This window comes from Ailuropoda melanoleuca, chromosome 6 (genome assembly GCF_002007445.2).
Source record: "Ailuropoda melanoleuca isolate Jingjing chromosome 6, ASM200744v2, whole genome shotgun sequence".
Lineage (NCBI taxonomy): Eukaryota > Metazoa > Chordata > Mammalia > Carnivora > Ursidae > Ailuropoda > Ailuropoda melanoleuca.
In genome coordinates, this window is record NC_048223.1 from 124,377,572 (window position 1) to 124,387,694 (window position 10,123).

Below are 10,123 nucleotides of genomic sequence, written 5' to 3' on the forward strand. Positions count from 1 at the left end.
ATGGCGACCGCATGCCAGGCTCTGTGCCTGGTGCTTGGGTAGAACGGCACAGAAAATGCAGGGGCTTTGCTCCCGGAGCTTAGAATCACATGGTGCATGCAGCTCAAAGGTGTGCGCCCTGCAAACGTGTATCTTTCAAAAACCCAGGTCACCTGGGCCACAAGGAAAGCGTCAATTTCTGAGCTCAGAACGCCTACTGGCTACACTCTCTGAACACACGCAGTAATAGATTTTAAATAACATTATAAAAAGTCAGTTAAAAGTTTGGGGCGCCTGGGTGGCTCACTTAAGTGTCTGCTTTCGGCTCAGGTCATGATCCTAGGGTCCTAGAATCAAGCCCCGAACGCACTGGGGCTCCCGGCTCATGCTCTCTCTCACTCTCAAACAACAAAAATCTTTAAAAAAAATCATTTAACAATTAAAAAAGTTTTCCGTCTAACTCTTAGGTTAATTTGGAGTTAAACCATCAACTCAAGAAGTTTGAAAAAGAGTAATACCACCTTAAAAAGGACAAATAAAATAAAGACCTTGAGGGGTAGCAAAGAGGAAAGCATTAAAAGAAATTGATTGGAAAATAGGAAGATTGTTTTTTTTTTTTAAAGATTTTATTATTTATTTGACAGAGATAGAGACAGCCAGCGAGAGAGGGAACACAAGTGGGGGGAGTGGGAGAGGAAGAAGCAGGCTCATAGCGGAGGAGCCTGATGTGGGGCTCGATCCCATAATGCCAGGATCATGCCCTGAGCTGAAGGCAGACGCTTAACGACTGTGCCACCCAGGCGCCCCAAAAATAGGAAGATTGTTGAAACATAGGAGCAAAAGATGTAAGAGTTGCTTCTTAAAAAAAAAAAGCCTATACAATAAAATGGACCAATTTCTTATAAATCTAAGGAAAAAAAAATCAGAGTTTAGAAATGGTCCAGGGCCATGGTTATAGAGAAAAGCTTTTGGAAATTTAAGAAGAAAAAAAATAGAATTTTGGAAGGATACATAACAGTGGTGATAGAGGAAATCTAAATGTAAAAAGAAAATGGTGTGCTGTGTCTATGCTAGGAGATGTGATAATTTCATTGAAATTATCTTTTCGATGGTACGTTTTCTGGGAAAATGTAAATCCCCCAAACCAACCCAAGACACAGAAAATCTGAAACAACCAATATCCATGCAAGATATTGGTGGGATTACCTATGAAACAGACTCTGTGGCTTGACTCTTGTGCCCATGAGCTTGTGAGGTTTGTGTGTTAGGGTTGTAGATAACTTAGCAGAGGGTGTAGATGGAACATTCCAGAGGATAACTTTACTGCTGATGTCTGAGAGAGAAAGAAATCTCTTCATATGTTTATACGTGCACAGATATTTTTGTCTCTTCTATCCTAACTCAGAGGACCATGCAGGATGGTAAGGATGTCTAGACTAGGAAATTTCTTAATGCTTCCCATTAGTAGACCAAAGGTGAAAACCTATGTATGTGTAGATGCAAAACAAAAATTTGGGGTAACTCAGCACCTTTTACTAGTTAAAATATCTTACTCTTCTAGAATGCAGGATGCTTTCAGTCCTGGTAACAGCTTCTGGTGCATAGGAGGACCAGCCTCTGCTGATGGAGTGAATTCTTTGATTGCATCGTAAAAGCTTATCATCTCAGACGATCAGCCAGTATCATTCTTAGTGTTGACAGATTCCTTTTAAAAGTTAGTAGTGAAGCCCATAGGAGTGGTTGAGAGCCGGATAGCTCGATGTCAAATCCAGATTCCCCTGTGGGCAGGGTGTATGACCTTGGGCAGGTCACTTAACCTCTATGTGCCTCAATTTCCCCAACTACAAGATAGGGATGATAAAAGTACTTAGCGAATTGTGAGTGTTTAACGAGTTAATACAAGGAAAGTGAGTAAAACACTGCTTGGCATTTGGTAACTCCACGTTCTATTTTGTTATTTCATGATTGGTATTTTGGAGTGCTGGTCAACCTGGTGAGAGAGGAAATGGGAGTAAGAGTCCTGGCTCCTTTCGTGCAGTGCCCAAGAGAATCAGCTTTCAAATACTTGGACTTAATAAGGAGGTTTAGTGAAGTGGCCACCTACTGTATAACAAAAAAAATTTTTTTTCTTAAATAACAGTAATAAGTAGTTAATAAATATAAAAAGGGAAATAAAATAGGATAAATATATAATGGAAGTGAGCAGTTTGTATTAAAACCTATAAAAATTAGGTTAAAAGATTTAAAAGGGACCTATACCATATGCCAGAATGGCAAGATTGAAGACTGTAAAATTTTCAGCTTTTCCTAAATGAATATATAGACCCAGGGTAGCCTCAAATGGAATTATTCTTGGGAGCCTGTCAAAAGGATTTTGTAATCTACCTGGAAGAACAAATGGATGACACCAGCTATTAACTTCGTTGGAGAGAAATGTGGAAAGACCTTTGACAGTTATTAAGATGTCTTATAAAGTTATAGTAATTAACGTAGTATGAGACCGGTACAAATAATTGAAAAAAAGATGTATAGAATGAACTGGAATAGGTCACTATGTACGTTAGAACTTAGTACACGACGATGGGAGCAACACAAACTGATGAGGAAGATGTTAGGAAAAAAGGCTTTTTGAAGAACAAAAAGTTAAATTCTGGCCTTCTATCGCACGCATTGAAATAAATTCCAGATGAATTAAGAATTAAATATAAGAGGGGGCGCCTGGGTAGTGCAGTTGTTAGGCGTCTGCCTTCGGCTCAGGGCGTGATCCCGGCATTCTGGAATCGAGCCCCACATCGGGCTCCTCCGCTGGGAGCCTGCTTCTTCCTCTCCCACTCCCCTGCTTGTGTTCCCTCTCTCGCTGGCTGTCTCTGTCAAATAAATAAATAAAAAATCTTTAAAAAAAAAAGAAATATAAGAGAACCATAAAAACCACAGCATATGTCTATCTGATCTAATAATAAGAAAGGCAAAATCATTGAAATAAATCACTAAGGAGAAGATTAAAAGTACATAACACATTTTAAAAAATTAATTACAAAGTTAAGGGTAGTCTGGGGAGAGATTTGCAAATATATTATAGACAAATGACTGGCATATTTAATATAGAGAAGATACACATACTCACCCCCTGCAAGATACACAGTAGAAAAGAGCAGTTTATACAAGGACAATTCATAGCAGAATAGATTAAAAAGTTAATATGCAAAAGTGCTAGTCATAAAAAAATTAACTTACTGTCCTATTGTTAATTAAAAGATGATAGTAGTGCTGGTATAGGTGAGTGAAATGGACACTTTCAGGTACAATTGATAAAATTGTAAGTTGACATAACCTCTCTAGAAAGCAGTGTATCTAAAGGGAGCCTTAAACATTTGCCTTAAGCTTTTGGCAATATGCATCAGGAACAAACACCGCAAACCCAGGGCAGGTCAAGGGCCATGTTTGCTCTCTTCTGGGAGTGTCCAAGAAATGAAGGCGTGTGTAAGGATACAGAGATGTGGACATCAGTTTCCATTCCAGCTCCGCTCAGGTTTAGGCCTCAGAGCTGGACATTCTATTTATCACTCAGAGACTTTGTAGAATTTCACTATTGGGAATACTTCCTTTGGCACCCTGCACTGCACCCACCCCACTCAACTCTTTATTTTGAGAAGTTCAAACATTCAGAAAAGTTGGAAGAATAGTGCAGGAAATTTCTATATACTCACCACTTAGGTTTGGCAGCTGTCGATGTTTTGCCCTATTAGCTTCTCTTTCTACATTTTTATTAGCTTTTTCTCCCTACTTACCCATTTCAAGGTTAACAGTCATCATATTCCTCAATATTTCATTCAATATTTCTGTATGTTATCTCCTAAAAACAGGGACGTCGACCTGCATAACCACCATATCATCGTCACACCTAAGACACTTCACATTAATTTCCTGATATCATCGATGCCCTAATCACTCGTGCAAGTCTCCCCACTTGTCCTCCAGAAGGTCTTCATGGCTCTATTTGGGGGGGATGGGGCAAGACCATGATCCAACTAAGGCTCACACATTGTATCTCGTGGTTCTGTTTAGTCTCTTTTATTCTAGACTCGTCCTCCATCCATTATTTTGGTTTAAATATTTTTTTCTCCCAGAATTGACTTCTTTTTTAGGAGACCAGACCAGTTATCCTATAGAATGTCCTATGTTCTTGAGTTGCCCAATTGTCTCCTAGTTGTGGAGGCGGTGTTTAACTTGTTCATTTGTCCCTTTATTGCCAAGAAAGTAACGATTAGGTTTAAATGCTTGATTCGAAGCAGGCTAACATTTTTAGCAAGAACACTTCCGAGCTGGTGGTATGGCTTGAGGCTGGATCCAGCGGGAATACATGTTGTCCCACAGTTGGTGAGTCTAGGTTTGATCATTAGGTTGGAGTGTGGCCGCTAAATGTCTCCTTCGTAAAGGTACAGTTTCCCACTGAAATTAGCGAATAACTGTGGGGTGATCATGGTGTGAATATCCTGTTCTCCGTTAACATGTTACCCAATAATTTTAGCATCCACTGATGGTCCTTGCCTGGATCAGTTATTTAATTGGGAATTGCAGAAGTGTGATTTTCTAATTCCATAATTTCTTCCATATTGATTAGTTGGCAGGCTCTGATGAAAAGGGCTTTCCCTCATCCATTAAGGATGGACTACATTTTATTCTATAAAGGCAGAGTAAATGTTTAATCATTTTCTTTAAATACTAATATTTAGAGTATGGAATTGGCTTAATAGCCATCTATAATAATGTCAAGTGGGAGTTTTTCTCCCCTCTATCTTCTTTGAATATCTTCACAGACTCATGGATGTTTTCAAATCCAATATTTTACTCAGTTACAGTGGTTCCTTTTTTTAATTGAGATATAATTCACATACTCCTTTAAAATTTGGCACTTAAAGAATATATTAACAATGTCGTGCAACTGACACTGCTGTCGAATTCCAGAACATTGTTAATCAGCCCAGAAAGAAGCCCCGCGCCCACCGGCAGGCCCTGCGCATTCCTTCTCCCCTAGCCCCTGGAAACCGCTAACCTGCCAGTTCTGTCGCCATGGATTTGCCTGTTCTGGGCATTTCATGTAAACGGAATCCTACAACATGTAGCCTTTTGTGTCCAGCTTATTTTATTTAGCGTGATGTTTTAAGGTCCATTCATGTTGTGGCATAATATCAGTATTTCTTTTTCCTTTTTATGGCCAAAGAATATTCCTTCATATAGATATGCCACATTTTGGTTATCCGTCCATCCATTGATGGACACGGCATTTCATATGAATGATTTTCGTGGCTTTCCCACTCACGTTAGGATTTCTTGGTTTCAACCAGGCAGGGTGAAACAGGGACCTGAGTTTGGCGACTGTACTTAGAGCTATTGCTGCTGCTTCCTTATGTTGCAGTCTGATGCTTGCATGCTACGCGGGACACCTAGATGTTGTGAAATATCTCCGAAAACACGGCGCTTCCTGGGAGACCCGAGACCTAGGAGGCTGCACGGCTCTGCACTGGGCTGCAGATGGAGGCCACTGCAATGTGATTGAGTGGATGATAAAAGACGGCTGTGAGGTACGGGATCGTCCTTCTCAGCCCCACGCGTCATTAAGACCTTGCAGTGCCATTCCACGGGGTTTAGGAGAAGCAGAGTCTTACGTGGATGCCTTTGATTAGCTGAACTTAGGAATGCTGCAGAAAGTTCTCTGACTTACCAGTAAGAAGGTTCCTGAAGTCCTGGGAAAAAAGGTCATTATAGAATTGATATGATAGTGAGGCTTCAGACTGTCATGGGGCTTTGTCTTGTGTAGGAAAAAAAAATTGCTGAATCCAGAGCCGGACCTGATGGTGCTTGTACTTTGTTTATTGCTGTGTTCATTCACTCATTGTCTCTTTGGTCAATCTGTCCACAAAGCTTTCCTGAGCACCTGCCGTGTACTGGACACTAGCTTAGTTCTTGGAGACACAAGACGTTAAGAACTCTTAGAACCATAGTGCTTCTTACTGCTCTTAGAATGAGACTGTTTTATTCATGGTTTGCTTTAAAGATTAGCCATTACAAAACCTTTCCCAAGAGCAAACCGACCATATCACAAACGGAGCATTTCAGATCCTTGTGCCTTTACCTTGAAGCAGGCATGTGGGTTCCCTTCTGGTCTCGTGTTATCAGACAGTACAGATTTGATTTTGCAAATAGAACTGGCGTTGTTTGGACTTCTGTAGCTGTTTGAAGATGAGTAAACAGCATTAGCTCAATTATGGTAACGGCTGATAACTTTGAGAACTTTAGTTGAAGACTCGAAAGAAGTTAAATAAAAATTTCAGGGCATGGAAATAAGGAATGGTAAACAAAATGCTATCCTAATTGAGATTGCCAGATGGTGTAGAGTATGGAGAAATTAAACTGATGACCTGGAAAATAAGCTCAAATTGAGAAGAGTCGTGTCTCCTGGAAGATGTTAGCGGATTTGTTCTAGCTTGTCTCTGAAGTGTGACTGAGGGAAAGCAAGGCTTTCCCTCAATGAATTGTGGGTTCTCACTGGTTCCCGCTGCTGCCTACAGAGGGCTGAAGAAAGGGCCCTTTGAAGGAAAAACCTCAGTGGTTAAGATAATTCCCTTTTACTACATTTCTTGTTTTCTTTCTTTTAGAAACATGCGCAAGAGGTCGAAAGGGTTAGCATGTGGGCCTCGGTGTAGGGCGGGGGTGCTGCCTGCCTGTGTGGTGGTGACAGCCCCAGTCGTCGTCTTTGGTGTACGATGAACTCTGCTCATGCTTTGGTCCCAGTAAAAGTCTATAGCTAAAAATGAAGGTTGACCTTTGCTGAAAGAAGGGCAGGTCTCTGCCACAAACATTTAAATACTGTAATTTTGGAAACAGACTTTCTGGGCTTCAGATAGGAGCACATTTATTTGTGGGTAAATTCTGTCTCTCTCTGTAGCACTGGAGCTACGTGGATGTTGCCACTGAAGGTTTCTGTGTGGGTGGTCGGCTGGTGGCCGGTGGAGGATGTCAACAGGAGGGCCTCCATGCTCTTGGCACAGGGGCCACCCCATGTTTGGGTGACAATAGTTGGGATCTGGGAGCCAAGCAGGGCATTGTGGCCACCGTTCTTGAATGTAATGATTTCCTACTTTCATGGGGGAACTGTCTCTACATTTAACGAGCCGCGTGACCTCAGGAAAGGCATTTGAATTCTCTGAGATTTGGTTTAATCACCTGTAGACCAGTAATAAAAGCACCAACGCCATTTAACCCTCAGACCCAAAAGAGAAACTGGGGGTGGAAGTTTACCAAAGATGGCATAAAGCGCCATGTAAAACAAGGCGATGATTTTATCGTTTAAACATGATGGAGTCTGCTGCTCAGGGATTTTTTGTTATTTGCATGGGAGAGGACTGCAAATCCTAACGATGTTGGGTGGATAATCTCATACATATAAATAACTCGAAACATCCCAGGGACTTTCTGGCAGTTCCTGGTTTGTTCCTCCAGTCTGGTGTTTTACTAATATGTCTGAGTAATTCTTCCGTAACAGAATTAGGTGTGTGGTTTGTGTGTGTTTGTGTGTGTGTGTGCACACACGTGAGCGCACATGTGCATGCGTGCACACATGTATTTACTTTGGTTTCATTCTTCGTGGATTGGTGAGGCTTCACCGGAACTAGGGGAGGTAATGCTTACATATTGTTATCTAGAATGTGGCTTTTTTTTTTTTTTAAGATTTTATTTATTTATTTGACAGAGATAGAGACAGCCAGTGAGAGAGGGAACACAAGCAGGGAGAGTGGGAGAGGAAGAAGCAGGCTCCCAGCCGAGGAGCCCGATGTGGGATTCGATCCCGGAACGCCGGGATCACGCCCTGAGCCGAAGACAGACGCTTAATGACTGCGCTACCCAGGCGCCCCTAGAATGTGGCTTTTAAAACATGACCTTGAGAGCTCTCAATCACTGGATTCTTGGGAAATGGCCATCTTATCACTAGTCAGATTAAGTTTGGAGAAGGTATTAGATTGGCTAACTTTTCAGATTGGAATTTGTGTAGTAAATCTGGTTGCTTTGTGTTGTTTCTACCTGTAGTTCTCCTGCTTAAAATTAATCCGTATTGATAAGTGTAAGGGTGTGTATATGTATTACTGTCTTATTCCAGAAAGCTGCTTACAGAGATACTTACAAGTAAACAAAGCAAACTTAAAAAAAAAAAAGGTGAGGAAAGTTAGTCCAGAGAAAATAAGGTCAGGACTTCACATGGAGCTAAGAGTAGAGTGGTTACTTCTCTATCCCATTTTTCAACCATTTTTTTAAAAAAAGATTTTATTTATTAGAAAGAGAGAGCAAGAGTGGTGGGAGGGGCAGAGGGAGCAGACTCCCCGCTGAGCAGGGAGCCCGATGCAGGACCCTGGGATCATGACCTGGGCCAAAGGCAGATGCTTACCTGACTCAGCCACCCAGGCGCCCCCCCCTCTTTCAACCAGTTTGAGCAAAGTGTAGATGAAGATGTCAGCGGACGTCCTGGGGCCTCTCAGCACCCCATAAAGTCCTAACACAGCTTCTCACTGCACGTGAACGTGAGTTACGTTAGCACAGTTCCCTCGGTCCTTACCGAGTCTCAGTCCTCACGGGCTCTCCAGCTCAGGGGCGTTTGGGCAAGTAAACGTTCCTTTATAAGTTTCTGGTGACTACTTTCAAGGAAAAAGACACTGGACTAAGAGCAGCTCTTCCTCTGGCATAAAGGTAGACGCTGTGGACACGGGCTCAGGATGGACCCCGCTCATGAGAGTCTCTGCAGTCTCAGGAAACCAGAGCGTAGCCTCTGTGCTGATCGGAGCTGGCGCGGACGTGAACGTGAAAGATAAAGACGGAAAGACCCCGCTCATGGTATGCGTCTCTGCAGAGCATGGCCTGGCTTTGCATGTGGAATTAAGGTCAGGCTGTTCTACAGTTAGGCAATTCTCGTGAATTCTGCTATGTAGGAGGCCTGTTCCCCACTGGCCTGTTANGAGAGAGGGAACACAAGCAGGGAGAGTGGGAGAGGAAGAAGCAGGCTCCCAGCCGAGGAGCCCGATGTGGGATTCGATCCCGGAACGCCGGGATCACGCCCTGAGCCGAAGACAGACGCTTAATGACTGCGCTACCCAGGCGCCCCTAGAATGTGGCTTTTAAAACATGACCTTGAGAGCTCTCAATCACTGGATTCTTGGGAAATGGCCATCTTATCACTAGTCAGATTAAGTTTGGAGAAGGTATTAGATTGGCTAACTTTTCAGATTGGAATTTGTGTAGTAAATCTGGTTGCTTTGTGTTGTTTCTACCTGTAGTTCTCCTGCTTAAAATTAATCCGTATTGATGATAAGTGTAAGGGTGTGTATATGTATTACTGTCTTATTCCAGAAAGCTGCTTACAGAGATACTTACAAGTAAACAAAGCAAACTTAAAAAAAAAAAAGGTGAGGAAAGTTAGTCCAGAGAAAATAAGGTCAGGACTTCACATGGAGCTAAGAGTAGAGTGGTTACTTCTCTATCCCATTTTTCAACCATTTTTTTAAAAAAAGATTTTATTTATTAGAAAGAGAGAGCAAGAGTGGTGGGAGGGGCAGAGGGAGCAGACTCCCCGCTGAGCAGGGAGCCCGATGCAGGACCCTGGGATCATGACCTGGGCCAAAGGCAGATGCTTACCTGACTCAGCCACCCAGGCGCCCCCCCCTCTTTCAACCAGTTTGAGCAAAGTGTAGATGAAGATGTCAGCGGACGTCCTGGGGCCTCTCAGCACCCCATAAAGTCCTAACACAGCTTCTCACTGCACGTGAACGTGAGTTACGTTAGCACAGTTCCCTCGGTCCTTACCGAGTCTCAGTCCTCACGGGCTCTCCAGCTCAGGGGCGTTTGGGCAAGTAAACGTTCCTTTATAAGTTTCTGGTGACTACTTTCAAGGAAAAAGACACTGGACTAAGAGCAGCTCTTCCTCTGGCATAAAGGTAGACGCTGTGGACACGGGCTCAGGATGGACCCCGCTCATGAGAGTCTCTGCAGTCTCAGGAAACCAGAGCGTAGCCTCTGTGCTGATCGGAGCTGGCGCGGACGTGAACGTGAAAGATAAAGACGGAAAGACCCCGCTCATGGTATGCGTCTCTGCAGAGCA

The 10,123-nt window shown here is 42.9% G+C and overlaps 1 protein-coding gene across 1 annotated transcript in view; it reads left to right on the forward strand.

The window, feature by feature from the left end:
* FANK1 (fibronectin type III and ankyrin repeat domains 1) overlaps positions 1-10,123 on the forward strand; it is a 108,430-nt gene that overhangs the window by 96,800 nt on the left and 1,507 nt on the right. Inside the window, exons 7-9 of the mRNA XM_034663637.1 lie at positions 5,396-5,561; positions 8,719-8,862; positions 9,960-10,103. Coding sequence (XP_034519528.1) covers positions 5,396-5,561; positions 8,719-8,862; positions 9,960-10,103 — 454 coding nt within the window. The remainder of the gene's footprint in view (positions 1-5,395; positions 5,562-8,718; positions 8,863-9,959; positions 10,104-10,123) is intronic.